The following is a 21004-nucleotide window of genomic DNA, read 5'->3' on the forward strand; positions in this document are numbered from 1 at the left end:
TGTTATTTTTATCCTTCCGGTTAAAACTAGATACTGCTGTTCTTAAAGAGCAGTGAATCTATTTAATGATACCTTTAATAATCTCTTTCCTTCTGAAAGTGGTATTTGGGAAGCAGAATGTCTCTCCCACTAATGGCTCTCTGCCAACTGGCTTTCATCTTTATCCTTTCTGATTCTGTAGTCACCCATGTGAAGCATTTGCTCTTAGAACATGCAGTTTTTAGCTCCTGGCAGTCAGGATGAGAGGAGTCAATGTAAATTGCTGGGGTGAGTGACCAGGAGGTGATGGCCACAAGCCTTGGATATTGTGTGCTTCAGCCTGAAAAGCAAGATGAAGTGTGCATGAATGGGAAACTGCATAGAGCTCGTGGAAGAGGATCAGTTACAGGACCTCAGAAAATCATATTAAAAAGAGCAAATTAAGATCCTCTGAGGTAGAAAGAAATTATTTCTTGAGACTTGTGTACAAAACTTCTGAAAACACTGGACAGGGCTCTGGGTCTGCAGAAGCCTGTGGAAGAAGCTGGGTTGTCCTCAATACCGGGAGATCATTGTCTTCAAAACTATTTGCCTGTGGACCTTTTAAGATAAGGACTAAGGAAGCTAAGTATTCTGTGACAGAAGTTTCCTTAAGTAAAAAAATCTGTTATTGAGCAGCTTTAGAAAGCAGAGCCTTGAAATGGCTCCTGGAATTTCTTTGCTTGCAATGATCTACACCACTGGGATTTGGGACTAGGCTCCCTGATAGCTGAAGAGAGATGCTTTATTTTGACTCTTGCTTTGGTACTATCAGATGGGAGTACTGCAAGTCAGGTGAGCGTTTAGGAGGCCTTTTTAAGAAGGTGTTGATTCTAGATTTTTTTAAAATTATGTGCAACAACCCTAAGACAAATATTCTATATTGCACATCTTGTAATAAAGTCATGGAGATTGGCATTACTGCTGGTCAGCTGAAAGGGTACATGGAAAGGACTATGAGCAGACTCTGTGCATCCTGAGACATCTTTCTACTAGGAGAATATAGATTCAGTTACTACAAGACTTCCAGTGAAATATTGGGAGTATGTGTGTGTTCTACCTAAGAATGACCATCTGTCATAGATAATTGCTTTACATAAGTTTGAATATTGTCTTTGAGCTTGGTCTCCAAATCCCTTTGAGTTTCTGAGATGGATGGTCTTGATTTGACTCTGTCTTGCCCCAGCTGCTCCTCTAGGAAGTTCAGCACTGCATTCCAGAACTACTTCTGATGTTGATTCACCTTTCAAAGTTTTACACAAGTTTATTCTCCATTCTGTTTTCTTCATTTAACCTAACTGTCTGTGGGGGAGACCACAGATTTGCATGAAGGTGTTCACAGAAATGGCCTGGACATTTGTATTCAGTCAAATACATAGTTTGATTTGGTATGATCTTTAATTTCTTGTCAGAAGCTGAAACTTTCTTGTTCTCTGCATATGGAAGATGGATGTGTTTCCTTGCAATACAAGAGAAAATACGCTTTGAAGCTGCTTTTCTAACGGTGGTTATATAACACTATTTTGAATGCGTCAGATTCTCCATTATCCATTCTTTGTTTCTTTAATATTTTTTGTTTGTTTGTTTCAATGCCCAAGTCCGTAAGCAAAATTGCACTATAAAACTTCACAGTCATATGGGACTGGTACTTGCATAACAGTCAGATGGAATTAAGAGTTTCTGCTTTGGATGCAGAGACAAGTATTCAAGAACATTTGAAATGCTGAGAGGAGAGAAACTGTCTTGGAACAGGCTGTTCTTATCCTGAACCAAAATTTCTGGGTGTATTTCCAGAAGTACTGAACATAACTGTGAAATGAGACCCCGTTGCTTTGCTTCCATTGGTGTTAGAGCCAACCTAAAGCAGACTGCCTGCCAGGCACACCAGCTTTATGCCTGCAATGACACAGGGCTAGCTGGAGCAGATAGATTACCAACCAACAATTCACCTTATGCACATGAAGTCCTCAGTTGCCACATTTCCCAGGCTGAAGTTTACTTTATACCGCAAGACCAGATTTAAAATAAACCCTGCAGTTCTTCATTGAATATCAATCTGCACTGAATGTAGGGAGGTCAGTGGGATCATAGCAGGTGCAGAGTGGTATCTAAGGGCTCACAGCAATATCATAAGAGTGGTATATCACATTGTTCTGTTCTCCAAAATACTAAAACTTTATAATCTTGCATCAATTACTGAATAGTGAATATCACAAAAGGTACCTTTTAAATCATTCAGGTTTGGAGAATAAGTAAAATGTTTGCCTGAGGGGAAACATAAATTTTTATTCCCGCTTTAGTGGGAAATGAATGTAATTTGTAGGATTATCTTTAGTTAAAATATAGTTTATTGCATAAAGATGAAGGGATTCAGATGGGTGCTGTGTGCAGAGTTATTTCTGTTGTGCAATGTAATTATATGGCTGTTAGCTATCAACAGCTCCTGTTCTGGAGAGCTCTTGTATGTGAACTGGGCTGTCTTTCAAGAAGGACAGAGTTCTGGCTGTGTGGGCACGTACCTTGTGTCTTCATGTCCTGTTCCTATATCCTTCTTATTCAGAAGTTTAGGAATTGCTGAATAAGCCACAATAGAGGGAAAAATACATTGGCAGCCATAGGTATCTAAGGTGATGTTAGCTTGAAGTTATTGCAGTGCTGTTCCCCAAAGCTATGAGAGGATTGTAGACAGGACAGTCAGCTCAGTTTCACCCTGCCAAGAATTGTGCTCTCTAGTTTGCACGGAAAAGCAGCTGAACCAGATCTGCTTCCTCTGACTGCTGTACGCTTTGCACCTTATCTGAACGCCTCCAAGGGCATGTCAGCTTTCCATGAACAAGGAATTCAGAGCGTTGAAGCATGTGCTTAAATTAAGTATGTAAGGAGTCTCACGGAAGGCAGTAAGCATGTGTTTAAATGCTTTGCTGGATTGCCACTAGTCATGTAGCTTTTTAGAGACTCAATTTCCCCTTTCTGTAATGGCAGGTTTCCTGCTTCATAGGAGTGTAGTGAGGAGAAACATTGAACGCTGGAAGATTGCCCTGGCATTCAGGTGACTGTATAGCATAAACACCTTCAAAAGAGCTTCTCTAGACTTCTGTTCTTCTAAATAGACAATTTCCATCAACCTCAGAATCTTATTTACATAAATTATTCTGCAGCTGATTTAAACAGCAAGTCACACAGTATGCTCTGAGGAATCTAAAGTAAGGTCAGTCAATAAATTTCCCTGAAATCAGTGCTATTTATGAACTTTCTCATTTTCTTAGATAAAAGGGTATGCTTGATACATGATACCTTTGATTTGTTTTCATTTTGGAATCATAAAGGAAGAGTAAAAAGTTCACAGATGCAGAAAAAAAAATTCTGTGTAAAGACAATTTTTTATTTGGCTGTCCGACTTTTAAAGTGTATTTGAATTTTGTTGCCTGGCTGGCTGTGAAACTGTGGTTTGTCTTTCTAAGACCTCTGCAGAGAGGAACGCACTGCCGTTTGGATATGCACCCTGCATTTTAATCTTTGACCTCTTAGTTGTGTTAGCTTTTTGACTGTGGAAAGGGAGCTGTGTAAGTGTTGTTTTACAGGTGGAATGAGGAAGATTCCTTCTTGGTTTTATTCTTATTTCTGCTGCTGACCAGCTCAGTAACCATAAGTAAATCACTAGTGTCTTTCTGTGGATAAGTCACTTCTATCTCTCTCAGCTTCTGCTTTGCTAAGAAGGGTAGCGAAGTTTATGCGACCATCCTGTGTACGTTGGGACAAACTGGGATTCTGCTACTGAGCTGCTGCATTCTGCTACCTGAGACCATCACCTGATCACCAGGCACTGCTGTAGCTTCATATATTTTTGAAGAACAGAGGGCAGCATTTATTGTGCTTGTGTAGGAGAGACTTTGCTTAGTGCTCTTGTGCATGAGAGACAGAGGTAAGAGAAACAGGTTGATTTAAGAGGCAAATAGAGACACACGGATGAGGAATTCTGGTGGCCTGATCCAGTCCAGGTACTTAGACAGGTTTTGGGGTTAGAATTGTCTAGAAGAATGTTAGGAGATGAAGGAAATTGTTAGCTCCTGTGGATGTGGTATCTAAGATAACTTGCTTTGTGCAATCCTTTTTACACAGGTAGGTGTAAACAGAACAACCAACAGTCAGCTGCAGGAGTTAAAAAAATCAACACCATCAATGCCAGAAAAGCTATGGCTGGACCTAGAGCAGTATCAGTCATCTTCTCCAGACCTACCAGCTGCTCTGCAGCGCAGGGACAGGATGGTGTAACGTCAAAAACGTCATTGAAGCAATCCTTGAGACACAGTCTGGGGAAGATCCCTTAGCCCTCTCCTGTAGGTGTCCTCATCTCCCAATCTATTAACTAAATTGAATAATAGTTTCTGAATGCACTGAGGCACTGGTGGATCATGCAGAGATGTTTCTCGTAATACAGCCCACCTGACAGGATGGAGTTACTCATCAAAGCATTACTAGAGAATAGCAGTAGCTCTGCCACTGGAGACTATTGGGTTGATCCCACCTAAACTTTGCCAAGTTTTGTGATGTTTCCCATTGCATAAGACTTGGTCCAGGCACAGAGTTACGGTGGAGAATCTAAGAAAGAAAAATCCTAGATGTACAGTGAGAGAGAGATGCTCAAAAGGAGTTTCCAAAATGGTTGGAAGGCTGTTGTTAGGCTTTCCTCAACCTCATGTGACCTGGGGATGTGGCTGACATCCTGGCTTATAGCCTGGTCTAGGTTTAGAGTCAAGATTAGGGCTCTGAGAATGGGAAATTCAAGCCAATATAGTAAGAGTGGAGTTCAAAGGGGATACCAAAGTAAAGTGAGGGCTTCTACTCTCCCCGAAGTGATTCTTTGCCTGGGGACTGGAGTGCCCCATGGGTGAGTGCCAGCCTAGGGGTGGGTGAGGGCAAGGCCTGAGTGGCTTTTGGGCTGGGACATTGGGGTCCTTCTCAACCAGAGCTTTACTCCCCTCTGACTCCTTCCAAGTTGTAATTCCTATGCTCAGCGTGGGTGGGGCATGTGCCAGCACCAAGCCGGGCACAGCAGGGCGCTGGAAACGTAACCAGAGCCAGAGGTAATACCTCAGTGCCCTGGGCGCACTGCCCCAGCCAGAAGGACCAGGGCTGTCACTGCTAGAGAGGAGAAGAACATGCCACAACTGTTTTCCCATAGCACGACCAGGGTTAACACAACACAACCTCAAAACCCACTCATTTTTCTTGGGACAGAGCTACTCTCACATGTAAACAGAGATTACGTTCATTGCATTCTTATAAAGGCCCTTGCTATCAATTTGAGTTTAGAATTGTAGAGGTCCAGGGCAGGGTTCCAAGTTTCACTAATGAACTTTGGTTTTAAGCCTGTATTTTTTTTTCTTTTTTTCCTAAACTCTCCTCTGTTTCCCAGAAATGTGTTCTGATTTTCAACCTTCAGTATTCATGTCTCATATATCTAGCATGCTGAGAGACTCCAGCTCGTGTTCTTTTACTTCCTGTCCTTTATAGTTTAACCAGACATTCACATTGCTTCACCACCATTGTCAAACCGTAGTTTTGCAATTAGTCACCTACTGCTGGCCCTTTTACATTGTTCTCATAGTATTTGGATTTGACATTCCTGTTACTTCTAGTAAAAAGGAAGTGACTAAACACCAAGAAACACAGAAGAGGTGACTCTTAGTTTGATGTCATATAGCATGAGTGTTGCTGTGTATTGATAGAGAGTGCAGAGCCGCTGGAGTGCAGCTCTTCAGCACGTGAAAAGCTGTGGTCGTATGCATTTCTCCTTGGTAGGGAGTTCCTGGCAGCACCTTGAAAAGCCAGCACCTTTCCAAGAATCTCTTTGCTTTGTCTGCATTCTGCCTAGAGCAGAGTTAAGTCAGCCCTGAAGAAAATCACAGCTTCACTAGTTATCTTTTACATACTTCAATTTCTTTTACATAACTTTATTATTACTGACACTTTATGGCTGATGAGAGATGCCCAATTAGAATGAAACCTCTGTTTTCTTGCAAGAACAATATTTGCAGGATGAGAATTCATGCTGCACTGTGGCAAATGCATAGGGACCTGCTTGGAGCAAGGAGGAGGCTGAGGGCTAGTGCTAACTTTTGGCCTTCTTATTGAGGATACTACTGTGAGAGTAGTTTTAAAACTGTAGGCACCTGTGCTCTGCAGCAAGTAGTCACTGTTAATCCTCACTTTAGTGAATCACTGAAGAACCACCAAAGGAGCTGCTTGGACTCTAAAGCAAGTTTCATCTTTAATTTCATGTGAAAGATGCCTATTATGGGTAGTAGCTCTTGACTATGGTCTGACCAAAATATTCCTCTCTGTTACGTTCTCTGTTGGAAACTATTTCCAGTCCATCCTGTGTTTTCAGTGGCATGGATATGTTGTCACTGCTTCTGTTGTGACTGTCAGTTCAGCAGTTAACACCTTTAATCTCAATTGACTTCAAGTGTCAACATAAATATAACTGGGATAGGAATTTGTTTTTGGGTTTCTAGTGGGTCATGGGAAATGAAGTTTATCAGTTGTAAGCTGTGATTTGAGGTGGTTCTGTGTTTATGTTGAACTCTTCTGTTACGGCATATTTGCATTTATCAGGAGATCCCATTTAACTGGCCAACACATCATGAGTCATGAGCTAAAAATTGGCTGTAGGTGCAGTGTTATGGTTGAACAGATAAGGCCTGTGTTTTTGGATAAGAGTAAGCAGTTAGTCAAATAACTCTTTTTCTTTCTTATTATAAATCCCTTTTTAGTTCATTTTCCAGGACTCCTGCTGTGCTGTGACTGTACTTCAACTTGTTTTTCAGAAAAGCCCCTAAAAGTTGGCTCAGTTGCCTAACGGGTCCTTCACAGGACAAGCAGCTCTTTCAGTCTCAGCAGGTTTCTTTCTGATCATTTATTTAGACCAACATTCCAGGTCCTTGCATGGGCTTCTCCCTGGGACTTCAGGGATCAAGATGCCGCAGACAGGAGGGCGTTAAAGGTGAGATGATTAGCACTGGGTTTCAGTAGAATATTAGTGCTGCCTACTTTGAAACTGGCTCTTTCCCAGTGACCTTATTTCTCTGGGCTCACAGGAGGTGAAGCAGTAGGTGACAGGTAAAGAGACAGTGTTTCTTTCAGGTCAAATACAGCTACTTTGACAAGTTTGTTTCTTCTGAAGTGAAGCCTCACCACTGTTATTCTGCTGCTGGAGTGGCAGCAGTCTGGGGGGCTCAGGGTAAAGATGCTGAAGGCATGCAGCGCAGTGAAGATATGGACTGCTACAAGTTCAGCCATACCCAGAGTGTCCACAGGCACTGGAACATGACCGTTGGTGCTGGCCAACTCGCCAGCACGTTCCTAATAGTGAGTTTGGCTGTTCCAGCCAGGAATTTCCTCAAGCAGCTCCTGGGTGTGGGTTGGCAATTGGAGAAGTCAAGGAACTGTTCTCCAAAGGCAAATTGCTGCAACCATCCCATTTTAGGACTAACCAGTTTACTAGCCTGGACACAACTGCTCTGTACCAGCTGACCTCCATGTCCCCAGTTAATGTTCCAATACAAATGTCGCAGAGCTCAGAATGAACCCAATCTCAGCTTGTGTTCAAGCAGGGCTTGATGCCGGTGGAGTCAAAGTCATTGGGTCTTTTAACTGGGTCAGCCCCACTCTTTCACCATCTCCAGGTCTTCTAATAGGACCTAGAGGAATCACAGGATTGCCTTTGAGGTTTGAAAAAGGAGACATTTGAAATAAATTTTTGCAGATATTAATGCAATAGTTAATTGTTAGGGATAGTTCACTGTTGTGTAATACTTAACCGGCTTTATTGTGGTACTATGGTTTTGGAATTGAACAGCATTAAAAAGCAGATAAAAAACAGGCAGTTTCCTTAATTTTCAAATAAACAATAAGTTTGTGTGTATCCAGTGTTTTGCTCTGGAAACCTTTAGCATCCAGTAAATCAGAAGCTAGAGAAATTAGAGAAATTAATGAAACTAAATTATCAAGGGCAGCCAGATACAAAGACCGTGCTTGTGGCTCAGGAAGTTTCTGAGTTTCAAGTATTTGGAGGCTGGAAGAGCATTTATGGGAAAAATTGCTACACATTTATTGTTATACTCTTCTTGCTATAGTCTTCCCTGGGCATCCACTACTGGCTGCTGTGAGAAAAGGACAATGAGCTATCTTTGAGCCACCTATCTCTTTTTATGTTCTTATGTAAATATAGTCAATATCTAAGCCTATTGTATAGAAACGGTGGAAACTGAATGGAAGTGAATGAGACAGATATTCTTCAAATGAAACAGTATATATGACCATGAAACCAGGACAGGGCTGCACTTAATGTCTATACATTGGAATGTTGAGCTATTTCAGGGGGGTTTTTAAAATGTTTTTCTCTTTCTAAGCAGTGTCTGCACAACAGAGAAGTTTCCCGAATATAAGCACTTTTGCTTTTACTGAGTTTATATTTTCAAAATGGCTGTTTGTTTGGCCTTGAATAAACAAGCCACGAAAACATTGTTTTGAGCAATCTTGGCCACTGATGTGTGTGTGATGTATGTGTTTGTGCGTGTGTCCAACCCGGTTCAGACTGACTGAATTTCAGTGTCAGGCAAGGAAATATAAAACGTGTACAGTCTGGAGGGAGCCTGGGCTTGGCAGACTGCTGGAGTGCAGCACAGATCGGCCCTTGACTCTGTAGCAATCTCAGCTCAGCTCCTCTTGAGGAGGAAGCAGAAGAGGGAAAGTCCAGCTTGGTTCCAGGACAGATAAGTGGCACCTTTTAAGCACTTGACATGAAAACAGAGGCTGACATCCAAGAAGTGAGCATCACTTGTCTCTTCTCAGTCATGCCAGGTTGTGGGGAGTGGAAAGAGGCAAAGGAAGGAAAGTGCTGATTGCCTTTTGGAAGGAGCAAAGGGCCTGCTGAAGGTCGAGTCCAGAAGAAGTGTTTCTTTTGGACTTGGGGTACCCCTTGGTGATGGCTACCTGGGTTTGAAGGACTAAGGTTGCTTATCCGGGAGGTGACAGATGCTGGGCAGAGCTGCTGAAAGAAAAGAAATGCCCCTGTGGCAGAGGCATGGCCAGGCTCTGCCACAGCACAGGGGAGTGGTCGGAGAGTGGTTGGACTTCTAATAAGAAGGCACTGCCCATGGTTTTGGGCAACCGAGAGCATATCTGTAACCCATTGTGGATTCCGTGTGGTTTGAGAACTGAATGCTTTATGGTTGTGCAGCTCTCAAGAGGCTGCACCAGACATTGCCGGCTGGGAAGAATGTGTGTACGTGATGTGGATGTCAGGAGAGAAAGCGGCACGGAGGAGGGTGGGTGCTATCTCGGTGGTGGGAACACCTACAATCACCTGACGGGAGAGCTGTGGATCTCAGTCCTCAGGAATTCATCCTGGGGCCTGAAGTGACAGGAAGGTTGGTCACTAGTGGTGTACAGCATCCAAAACACTGCCTGAACTAAGTACTAAAAGTGGAAGTATTGCGAAAGCTGCTGGTGCAGACAGGGAAGGAGAAGAGGAACAGGAAGGAAGCCAAGATGCAATTAGTGCTGTGGCTGTAGCACCTGGAGTTGGGGTTTGGCTTCTTGATTTCTGGAGAGGAGGATGTGGGAGGCTGAAGGATCAAGTCCATTTCCTTTGTGTTTCAGCGCCGTTCTGGCTGCTAGCATGAAACTCTGAGGATCCTCTTTCTGTGCTCCAAAAGCTTTCACATTAATTTAATTTTCATTAAAATAGTACACCCTGGGCAGTCGCTGCTGGAAGTCCTTTAATCTGTAGCAGACAAACCCCAGATGTTTCTATGAGCATTATTTGTTTTATGTCCTTTCTACAGTGACCCTGGTGTGCCCTGTAGAAACTGGTCTGTTTCTCTTTGCTAAAGGCTGCTGCTTCCAGCTGCCCTTTGATATGGAGGCCGGTAGCTCTGCTTTTTATTAAAAAAAAAAAAAAACACCAAAAAAACCCCAAAACAAACAAACAAGAAACCAAAACAAACAAACAAACATCTCAATATTTTGTTGAGTCAACTCTTTTTCTCATACCACTACCTTTCTTTCAATGACCTCAGTGGATGGCTCTGTGGAAGCTTAGGGTTTGAATGCAGAGAAGGCTTGTGGTGGATAAAGCAGAAGTAAATTAAAGTCAAGAGATGAGATTAAATGTACTGTGCTGGTTCTGCCACATAATTTGGAAAGGGAATATGTCATTGCTGGGAACTTTGGTTTCTTCACCCAGCAGGAGCCTTGCTCAGGACGCTGTTTTTCAAAGTTTGCTGTTGCACTTCCGAAGAGCTCTCAAGATTTGCAATAGGTGGCAGACACCGAGCAGTATCATTTTATTGCTCGAAATATTCCTGTTTTTCATTTCTCTGCTTTTTCCATTTGCAATTTTCATAGTTAACAGGTGTATATGTTTCTGCTGTCTCTGAAAGAATGCTCAACACATACGTATCACCTCAGTTCCAACACTGTCTTGGCAATCCTGTAGTGCTATGCACAGCATCCCCTACAGCACTGACCGGCCGAAGTGCTGGCCTGAGTAGCCAGTCCAGATTTTGGATATTAAAAAAGGAGGGGGAAAAAAATATACTTGCTTATGAAAATTGTAACTATCTAGAATTTATTGCTGACAATAACTTACTTGAATTTTCCAATATGATAAGCTGAAAATAACCTAACCCGCTATCTTGCAAGGAAAGGTCTTAACGTTAAATACATCATGTAGAAACGGAGGAAGGATATGCATGAAATTCTGAAAACAGCTTATTCTCTATTGAAATAAAAATAAGTAGCATTCATCCAGCTCAGCTCAGATATTCTTACACTACATATTTAATATCAATAAATATTAATATTCCAAATCTGAATGCAGAAAAGCGGGGGTTTTTTTGCATTCCCATTGCTCTTTCTCATGAATGAGCAACAGTTGAATTTTTGCAATTTCTGCCCCACGTTCCAGCTGAGTAAATTCTGGGACTGTAATATCAGCGTGTCCCTAGAGGAAAGGGTGTAAAATTTTGAAGAAAGAAAGGAGCCATGTACAGTGATCACTGTGTGGGAAAGTGGTTAAGGGTAAATAATGAACAGTTCCAAAGGGAATTGTGCAAGAGCCTGGAAGCACTGTTTCTTGAAAGGGTTTGAAAACTGGGGAATTTCCAAAGTAAAACAGCAGTGGAAGATGAACAGGAAAAAAGAAAAGGACAGAAAACAAACTCCAAAAGACTGAATTTCTTCCCTTATACATGCTGCTCCTCCACTTGGCGGTGAAGAAAACAAATTCTGGTATTCTGGCACAAGGGTTGTTTCACACAAACTCCTGGGGCCATTCAGAAGGAAGAGCAATCATTATGAAGCAATGCTGTTACCCCTGAAACCAAGACAGAACTAGGAGCCACATCTGTAGTCGCACAATCAGCAGTAACCCTCTCTTTCTGCACCAGGGCATGGCAAGGGCTGTTTGTGGAGCTGGTGACCATGAGCCAGCACTGGGCCCTTGTGGCCAGGAAGGCCAATGGTACCTGGGGTGGATTAGAAGGGGGGGTCAGTAGGTCAGAGAGGTTCTCCTGCCCCTCTACTCTGCCCTGGGGAGACCACACCTGGAATATTGTGTCCAGTTGTGGCCCCTCAGTTCCAGAAGGACAGGGAACTGCTGGAGAGAGTCCAGCGCAGGGCAACAAAGATGCTGAAGGGAGTGGAGCATCTCCCGTGTGAGGAAAGGCTGAGGGAGCTGGGGCTCTTTAGCTTGGAGAAGAGGAGACTGAGGGGTGACCCTATTAATGTTTACAGATATATAAAGGGTGAGTGTCAGGAGGATGGAGCCAGGCTTTTCTCAGTGACAACCAATGATAGGACAAGGGGTAATGGGTTCAGACTGGAACACAAGAGGTTCCACTTAAATTTGAGAAGGAACTTCCTCTCAGTGAGGGTGACAGAGCCTGGCCCAGGCTGCCCAGGGAGGTTGTGGAGTCTCCTTCTCTGCAGACATTCAAACCCGCCTGGACACCTTCCTGTGGAACCTCAGCTGGGTGTTCCTGCTCTGGCGGGGGGGATTGGCCTAGATGAGCTTTCAAGGTGCCTTCCAATTCCTACCGTTCTGTGATTCTGTGGTTTTTCCACCTTCTGTCAGCCTCTCCATTGCTTTGCTTGTGAAGTACATGAGGATCGTAAGGGCAGTTAAGAATCCCCCTTTCTCCCCCTTCCCTTGCAGAGAAACTCAGCTTGTACTGTGTTTAATTATGTGCTAGTTCTCATGAGATCCTATTGACTGGCAGCGCTCACACATCTGGCTGGTATTTCCAGGACTTCTCCTTCGCAAAGAGCTGGAAGTGCAGCAGGGAGAGCAGCAGTGCTGAGTGCTTAGGCTGGGACTCGTGAGCAGGGACTCTATGGCAAGTGCAAGTATCTCTAGCAGCTTGTGGCTTCCCAGGGACATGTTCTGCTCCCTTTCTACACCAGTTGCACATCTTGTCCCTCTCTCCCGCTTTCAGCATCAGCTCTGATGCTGGTGGATGTCTCTGGATTCCAATGAGATGGTAGGAAATGGCAGAGCTCCAGTGGGGATGCTGTGTGTATGCTCTCATTTCTCAGCAAGAGCTGCAGGGGTAGGCAGAGAAGGGGCCTGCAGTCTCCAGAGCAAAGTGGGATCTGTTTGGCTCTGTTTGATGTCTGACTGAGCATTCCTGCTTATTTGGGAGAGGAGATGAAATCCAGATGCTAGTCCTGGTCTTTATTCCTGATTCAAAGATTTCGCTGTGATTAAGCACTTTGGACAGGCTCGCTGTGTGCAGCGAGCTGTGTGTCATTTACCTGGGAATCCCAGAAAAGCCTGGTCTCATTTTCTTTTCAGTTTTAATTTAGGGGATTTTTAAGAAATATTTCCCCTCCTTGCTTCTCTTTCTGAGGGGATGAGGTTGTTTTCAGATGGTCTCTTAGCACAAAAGTCCCTATTGTTTCTATATACACTTAACCAACATCAAGAACTTTAAAAAAAAAAAAAAAGAGTTGTACCATGTACGCAAACAGCCTAATGAAGATGTAGCATCACAGTTGCTTGGGGCTCAGTACATGCAGGCTGTGGAGTGCTTGTCCTCTGTCCCCTGCATGCTGTTAGCATGTATCAGCTGGGTAAAGCAAGAGCACAGGGACCAGGAATGTGTGGGGATAGCAGGGGGTGGGAAATGGGGAGACATTTGGTTGGGGAGTGTCCCTGCTTTATGGAGGTGGAGCTAGGAACCAGGGTGACAGGTGCAGGAGAAGCAGGTAGAGGGCCTGGGGGAGGACACACAGGCAAGCTTGTGGGTTTTGCCAGCTTTTGAACAGTCATTTACATGTAACCCTCTCCACCAAAAAGAGCAGCTCAGCCCAGCTCCAAGCCCAGGTCTTTCAGCCTTCCCTGGCATGGGTATTTTGAAACCAGAGGAGTTTCCAAAGAGATGAAAGAGAACAGCTCAAGCTGACCAAGGATTTACCACTGCCCAGGCAAGGAGGTCCCTCTGTATTTCCCCTTTGTGTTTGTTGCATGTTCTGTCACCAAGAATTAGACTTTTAATGGGCTCTTTCTGTTCAACTCGTCCTTGAGCTCCCAGGGCTCAGCTCCCATGGAAGATCACAGTATTCCAGGTGCTGCCTGAAAAAGAATAAGAACTTCCCTTGATCTGCTGAACACACTCCTGAAGGAGTCCAGTATCTGCCAGCCAGGTTTGCTGCATGAGCACATTGCAGAGCAGGGTCGGTCTGGCTCTGGTTGCAAGCCCAGGCCCTTCACAAGAGAGCATGATCTAATTCTGCCCAAGTGCAAAGCATTGCCCTGCTCTTTGCCAAACTTCATGAGGTTTCTGTTCAAGTTCATCGTGGTGCCTGTGGATGATGCTCTGCTGCTCATCCTGTCAGCATATGATGGCAGTTGTGTAGATTTTTATGTATAGGTACATACGCATTTAACTATATGTTATATTTAGTACTTTCAGTGAGTTTAGTACTTTCATGTGAGTTAAACCCCTCCACAGATATCCCTTGGAGTCACTACCATAAGACTTTGGCCTAGTTTGGTCAATACAGAGTTCAGAGAGAGTTTACTCGCAGTTTCTTTGGATGCACACAAAGCTCTCTTTTGTTTTCTAGTGTCAATACTTTCAGCTGCTATAGTAATTGTACTAATGAGGTTTAGTCTTCAAGAAAGCTGCTGGATTTGCTCCAGAAGAGCACTCAAGAGTTAAAAACGGAATCAGAAGGTTGCACTGTTAATCTAATCTTAACCATAGCTGCACTGTTATAGAAAGTATAGAATGCTGATGCTCTGCAGTAAACTGCGCCTGGATATACTCATCGAATAAAGTTAATGGAGAAAAGCTTCCCTTGAGCTGTGGTCTGTGCCATGTATCCTTCTGAGCCATGCAAATAATTGACTTTCAATATGTTGATTGAACTGCAGAATAGAGGATGTTCAGGTTTGGGTTTGACAGATCATTTATTTCAGGCATTGCTTTGTAACAAGCAGGAAAGGAAGAAGGAGGCAGGAGCTCTGCCTTTAACCTAGGAAAATTCAACAGTTAGGGGAGTCCCTTAGATTCTACTGGGTCCTTTTTTTTTATTTCAGTGGTGTGAGAAATGGTGTGTGTGTCCTGTGACTGTCCTGTTCAAGTGCTTTCCCTTTGTTCATGCTTGCAGCACACAAAGAGAGATCCCTCACAGTGGAAAGCTGCAAGCAAAGCTGAGGGAAATAGTGCTGGAGTAGCATTGGACGGTTGGTACATGTCCTCTGCAAGATGTAGGTTTGCCCCTCCCCATCACCATCACTGCCCTGCTGCTGCAGTCCTGACACACGGACTGCTTGTGATCACCCTTGTAGGAGGGATCTGCTTAACCATTACAGCTGTAGCCAGGAGTGTGTTTTCTTGAGATTCATAGGAAAACCAAAAAGCCTTGTTTCAGAAGGTACTTGAATGTTAATCTCAGTGGAACATTAAGTCCATGAGTAATTTTGGAGCATGTTTCCCGTTTCAGATTTCAATAACAAAATAAGCCAGTTTGGTTTTCCTGAATGAGAGGAGTTTATGGACTTCACTTTCATTATGAATTCTCACAAATAACAGAGGAAACGGAGACATGAATGAGAAGTTCTTCAGTACTAGAGTTTCTGATTTTTGAGTGTCTGTTTTTCAAGATGTCTGAAAACTATACAAGCTTGATTTTTGTGGGAGCAAACCCATGGCCCTCAATAAAGAAAACTTGTTTGTGTGCAATGGAAATCAATGTGCAAAGGTTAGCTTTTCTCAATTTCTAAGAAATTGTGCTGGAACAAATGGATCCTGAACACCAACATCTGTGGAACTCACAGCTGTGTCTGTTAGAAGATTTGAACAATAAATTCCCAGCATGCTGCCTATATTTTTGTAATTTGGTTATCATATAGAGACAGCTGATATTCCTGGATTGTAGATAAACATGACTGGAGGAGGAAACAAGTGGTGTGTGAAGTGCATCCAGTTTGGCTTTGCTTGCACGCTCTTGGAAACTTTCCTAGACTCTTGTCCAATGGTTTTAATGTAGACTTGGGAAAGTAAAATGCACTTATTTATTACAATAAGAGCTTGCTGACTGACAATACTATGCAAGCAAATACCAGCAGAAGGAGGCATCTTCTTGAGTATGTTGTAATGTAATTTAAACAGTATAAAGAGAAAAGCAAAGGATGATGTTTAGGACACTAGCATCATAATGCCTCAGGAGTTTGGTGTGTGTTTAGGGTTCTTTTAGTTTATATTTTTAAAAAATGCGATGAAGAGTGATAGATTGAGGGTCAATATCTCAGTCATCTCTTCTTTGCTGAATAGAAATGTCTGGCTTTCTGTCCGTTGATGTTCTTTTCTTCCCCTCCATCGATGGAAAGCAACACTGGAGAAAAGGAGTCATGGAGAAAACATAATAGTTGAAACGCTGTTCATGCCACAAACCTACTCTTCTGCTGTAGATAAGGCAGCAACCTTCCTAGTTCTCTTTAGTTTGGCCACAGACTGTCATGAATCCTGCTTCAGCCTAGAGATCTCAATCTTCTCAGCAGATGACTCCTTGATTTGCAGCTCCAGCTTTATTCTGCTGAACAACAAACGTGTGTCCAGCATGTGTAGATGCTGGTGCTCTTTGGGATTGTCTCTTCACTTCCAGGATCCTGAGACTGGTTATGAGGGCTGGATTTCAACCAGCAACCAGCTTGCTTTTCCTCAGATATGCCTGACTGATACCAGTCATCATCTGAAACCAGCTTCCCTCTCAGAGAAGCAGACACTACAGATGGTTGCTTGATGTATCGAGAACATTGTGGAGCTTGAGGTAAAATTACATTGGCTCAGTGCCCTACACTGCTGCCAGAGCGAGCAAAGGTGCACACTGTCCTCAGTGAGGCTGAGGGAGAAGCTCCTGGTGGCTCTAGAGCCTGCTGGGGTCCCTTTGGTCACTGTGTGATGGGATTAGACTAACTGCCACATGTGCTCTCCCTCTGAGCTCACACCAATGGCTGAGACCTCTCAACGTGTCTGCAAGAACCCACCTACAAGAGGAATCTCTTCCCAGCTCCTTCACTTACTAGTTATGCTCTGCTCTTAAAATCTGAGAATTTCTATCCAGTGATGATTTCTTTCCCTCCACAGAGTAGCTGTGGTGTTCATGTCAACCTTATCAATGCCTGTACTTCAGATGTTAAATAATTTTCAAATTTGGGCTTCCAGCCCTGCTGTGAATTTACAGGGAAGAGCTTTCCCCCCAAATGATGACTCTTTAAGTGTTATAGGATAATTTGTAAAAAATTAAACAAGAAGGTCATGTGGGGATTGGGAAATATTACCAGATCAGCAATGTTTTGCAATGAGGTGAAATGAAGGGTCACATTAGAGCTGTGGAGGCTTGTTACACGTGCCAAGTATATTCACCAAGTCAGACAGAAATGTGGAGACCAAGAAATTATTCCTCAGGGACCATGGTTTTATCTTGGACAAAACTATATATTTTTCTTGGACTATTCTCGCTTCCCCGAGATAACCTTACGGGAAGATGCAACTACAAAAAAGACAGTCTATTCTATCAGATTATTTCATAGCTAAGTAATACTATTTCGTTTATTATTTTTCAAGAAATTAAAGTTTAGTGGGTGCAAGTTCAAAGTCCGTACTGAAATACAAGTGTAAATCTGCCTGGATGAATCCCCCTTTTCCTAACTCTAGCTGGAAAAGGGTCACAGATAACACCTTTTAGAAAGACAGCAGGCAGATGTGGAGCTGTATCTTTAACTTTTTAAGTGCCAGGAGAACTATGTAATTAAGAGGCTCTTGAAGAGCTGGCTGGGCCCAGCTGTGCTGCGTAGCCCTTGATGCTGCCGGCACCACCCGCTGCTCTGTCAGGAATCGGGTCTGGTCTAACTGAGTAACTGTTTGCTTCCTGGGTGCTGTGGTTGCTGACTGGGCCAGGCTGGACCCCAGGGCTTTTGGCTGTACTGTTTGGTAGAAGTGCAGAGGTGTGCTGTTTTATTCAAGCTATTCTGTTATGCTGTTTTACAGAAGATGTCTGTTGTGGACACTGGCAAGATTCAATGATGGAAAAAGTCAATAAGCAAGATTATAACAAACTATAAGGTAAAGTAAGAGTAAATATGAAGGCTCGAGCTTTGTAATTTGTATTTAGCTTTTACTTCTCTGAGTAGTCTTATGGAAAGAAAATACCCCAAGTTTGCAATGTAGCATTGATGTTGCAATTTTCTCAGTGATTCACCATGTAGGTTGCCTGTGTTTGGTAATTCGCTCTGTGTGGCAAGAATGTGAAGCCAATAAGCAGTGCAGAGATTTCACTTTGAAGTGCTCCAGCAGTGAATGCGTTAAATGTTTTCACCAGACTTAAAAAAAAAAAAAAGCACATGGTGGATATGCCAGAAAAAGTTTACTTTCTAAAAGAAAGTGAAAAGCCTCTCACACCTAAGAGAGCAGGAAAGGGAGAGTACACTGTTTCCTTTTTAGCAGCTTTTAGTCTTAAAAAATAATGTAATTCTCAGTTGCAGGGGGCAGAGCCCAAATCAGTGAGACCTCCCGCCCAAAACTGCCGGAATCCTCTACTTCCACCCTGAGCAAAGCAGGCGCCTTCACAGAAGGAGTGAAACCCTCCCGTCTGCCTCCGGCGGTGTAGGAATAGACATGTCTACGGGGAAGATCTGTTGCCTGGTGCTGCTGACCCTCGGGGTGCTGGCGGTGGTTGTTGTGCTCGTGGTCATCCTGACTCAACCCAACTGCGGTCCTCAGCGCTACCTGCACGGTGCCGTGGCTGCTGACACCGAGACCTGCTCTGTCATCGGCCGGTATGTGCACGGACCTCTCGGGTTTTCAGGTCACATGTTGTGTTTGTCGTGGACTCGGAGTGATGGGCAGGTACACGTACTAACTACGGGGGCGCACCGGTTTTTGCCCTGTCCCCGCTTCTGGGGCTGAGCAGCAGTGCTGCTCCCTGGGTGCTCTCCATCGGCGTGGAGCTGCTCAGAGCGCAGATGGAGCCCTGCTCTGCGCTTGGTGCTTATTTTCATTATCCACTGTAAAAAAAAATTGCAGCTCTGCAAATCTATGGCCTTTTGGAAGGTACACATATTTATAATATACAACTGTAAGGTAATTTTTAAGTGGGGAAGCAGGAAATTTACTGCTTACTTCATGGTGGTAAGTCTGTCAGTTAAGTGGCTTAGAAATAAATTAAGGAAGAAGTGAGAGAAGATAGGAGAGAGCTGCAGCTGGGCTTCAGCAGAGGCAAGGAGGGCAGGCAGAGGGGTAGTGGAGACTGTGCATCCCAGCCTTTGGGGTGTGTGTTTCCGGATGCAAGCCTGCGGCAGGTGTGTCTGCTATTGAGAGACACTGTATTGTAAAGCAAAGAGCAGATTTAATTGAAATTAAAAATACAAAAGACATATTTACATCATTTGGAAGGAAAGATGTAGGTTTGCAAAATTCTCTAGCTGCCCACGTCTTAACGCTTCAGTTTGTGTAAAAACTTCTCTCTCAAACATTTTGACGCTTATGTTATTATTTTACTGTTACTGTTACTTCAGTTCTTATACACTTGTATACATGGAAGTAGAAGGATGGAACTTTACAAGCTAAGTGTGATGCTGGATGCTCCAGCAGTGGATGCTGGAGCTGTGTGCTCTATGTCTTGTGGCTGGAGCAATGAGGTACACCGTGCTTGCCGTGTCATACCTGTGGTTCTTGCAATGACGTGCTGACGCAGCAGTTGTGAGCAGCTGGAGAAAATGTACTGTGGCTGCACATATCTCAAGGAATGAGATGGAGTTTTTTTTACACTAAGCCACAGGTTAGTTCTTCAAGGTAGGAGAAGTGTATTTTAAATCAGTATTAATGGAAACAGAGAAAAATACATTACTGGATTACTCAAAGAATCTGCTGGGAAAAACAGAGTACTTATTTTGCAGCTATTACAGTTTTTAACTTGAAGTAGTGTAGAATCAGCTGGAAGGCATTGAAGTGAGAGACACAGAAATCTGTGATCAGGTTGACAACTGAGAAGCTTTGGCCACTGCTGCTGGGCTGTCATCTGTTCCCTTCCCTTCTCTCCACAAGAAGCTCCACCTGCTTCCATTGCTGGACCTGCGCCTCCAGCGCACTTGCTGTCAAGGTCTGTGGTGTCCCCCCAGTGACAGACCACCTTAGATTTCCTACAAATAATGTGCCAATGATCCCACAGAGTTCTACCCTTGCTCCAACTTCCCATCACACCTTTTTCGACCCTTTTCCCCAACCTGGGACATCTGCACATCATGGCCAGCTGCTCCGTAGGTATCAGCTTTCTCCCCCAGCCCTGCCAAGCCCCCTGGATCTCCCCAGATGAGACTATTTTCCTCCTTCACCTTCGCTCTACACCACTCACGCTCTGCCTGGTGGTTAGCCCTGCTCCTCTGCTGCTGCATGCTGTCTGCTGCTTTTCCAGGTATCCTTCATCTCCAGGCAGTCTTGGAAATGTTTGTGCTCATTTCCTGCTGTCCTTATACTTGAAATGAACCAGCCTCCAAGGTTGTTCTCCCAGCTTGAGCTATCTGCTCATCTTCTTGCAATAGATCATAATAAAACTGTTTATAAAAAAGTTCATCTACAACAGAGCTTGTGATCAGAAGATTTGTAAGCTTTGTACAGCATTTGCCCTTGTCTTTGTCATTGTCCTTGTTCTCTCTTTGTCCCCACTGGGCCACAGTGGTAGCTTATAAGGAAGGAAGGTTTTTTCTTTGGGTGAAGCTTACTGAATGCTCTGCACTGTATGTGATCTGGTTCATTTTCTCCCAGGCATTTCTGTACTGTTTTATCTTATGTCACAATGTAGCTCTTAGCTATTAACATGTGATAATCACCACTAAGTTAATTCTTGGCTAAATTAGAGTGAGGCAGACTACATCTCTGGCTTTGCATGTGCACACTGCAGAGCCTTATAACAAATCTAGAGGAGTTTAAGACAACTAAGATTAGGTGAAGCAACAAGTTTCCTCAGTCTAACTTCATGGTAATTGCTGAATGCTTTTAGCAGAAACATACAAAAAAGGGAAAGACAATAGTCTTGGTGGCTTGGGTATGGCAAAGCTACAATCAAATGAAAACCACATGTTGTAACTGAACCTGTCAGCCCGCCCACCCCACTGGTGAGAGCAGGAGTCATTGCAATGCAGCCAGTCCCGAAAGGCACAGCACAGACAGATTGAACAGTGCCGGTTTGTCCCTGCTCTCCCCCGCTGACCCTGCAGACCCTCTCTCTGCTGGGACCCTGGGCTGTCCCCCCAGCCACCCCTTCATCCTGCAAATCCCCCCAAGCTCCAGGGAACCCATGTGGGCGATGCTTGGAGAACCCCAGGGCAGCATGGGCATGAAACCAAGTGCAGTGCTCTGGTGCCTAAAGTCTTGGAAGCGAAAAGCAGCAATTAATTTCTGACCTACTTATCAAT

At 43.9% G+C, this 21004-nt stretch overlaps 1 protein-coding gene across 2 annotated transcripts in view; it reads left to right on the forward strand.

Moving 5' to 3' along the window:
- The first annotated feature begins 8832 nt into the window (after positions 1-8832).
- GGT5 (gamma-glutamyltransferase 5) overlaps positions 8833-21004 on the forward strand; it is a 28913-nt gene continuing 16741 nt past the window's right edge. Inside the window, exons 1-3 of one of the 2 annotated variants that reach the window (XM_065851420.2) lie at positions 8833-8849; positions 17583-17657; positions 18071-18370. In XM_065851420.2, coding sequence (XP_065707492.1) covers positions 18210-18370 — 161 coding nt within the window. In that variant the 5' untranslated portion in view covers positions 8833-8849; positions 17583-17657; positions 18071-18209. Of the gene's footprint in view, positions 8850-17417; positions 17434-17582; positions 17658-18070; positions 18371-21004 lie in introns of those variants that run through there. The other variant, XM_071816138.1, reaches the window with a different exon arrangement.

Source organism: Patagioenas fasciata, chromosome 17 (genome assembly GCF_037038585.1).
Source record: "Patagioenas fasciata isolate bPatFas1 chromosome 17, bPatFas1.hap1, whole genome shotgun sequence".
Classification (NCBI taxonomy): Eukaryota; Metazoa; Chordata; class Aves; order Columbiformes; family Columbidae; genus Patagioenas; species Patagioenas fasciata.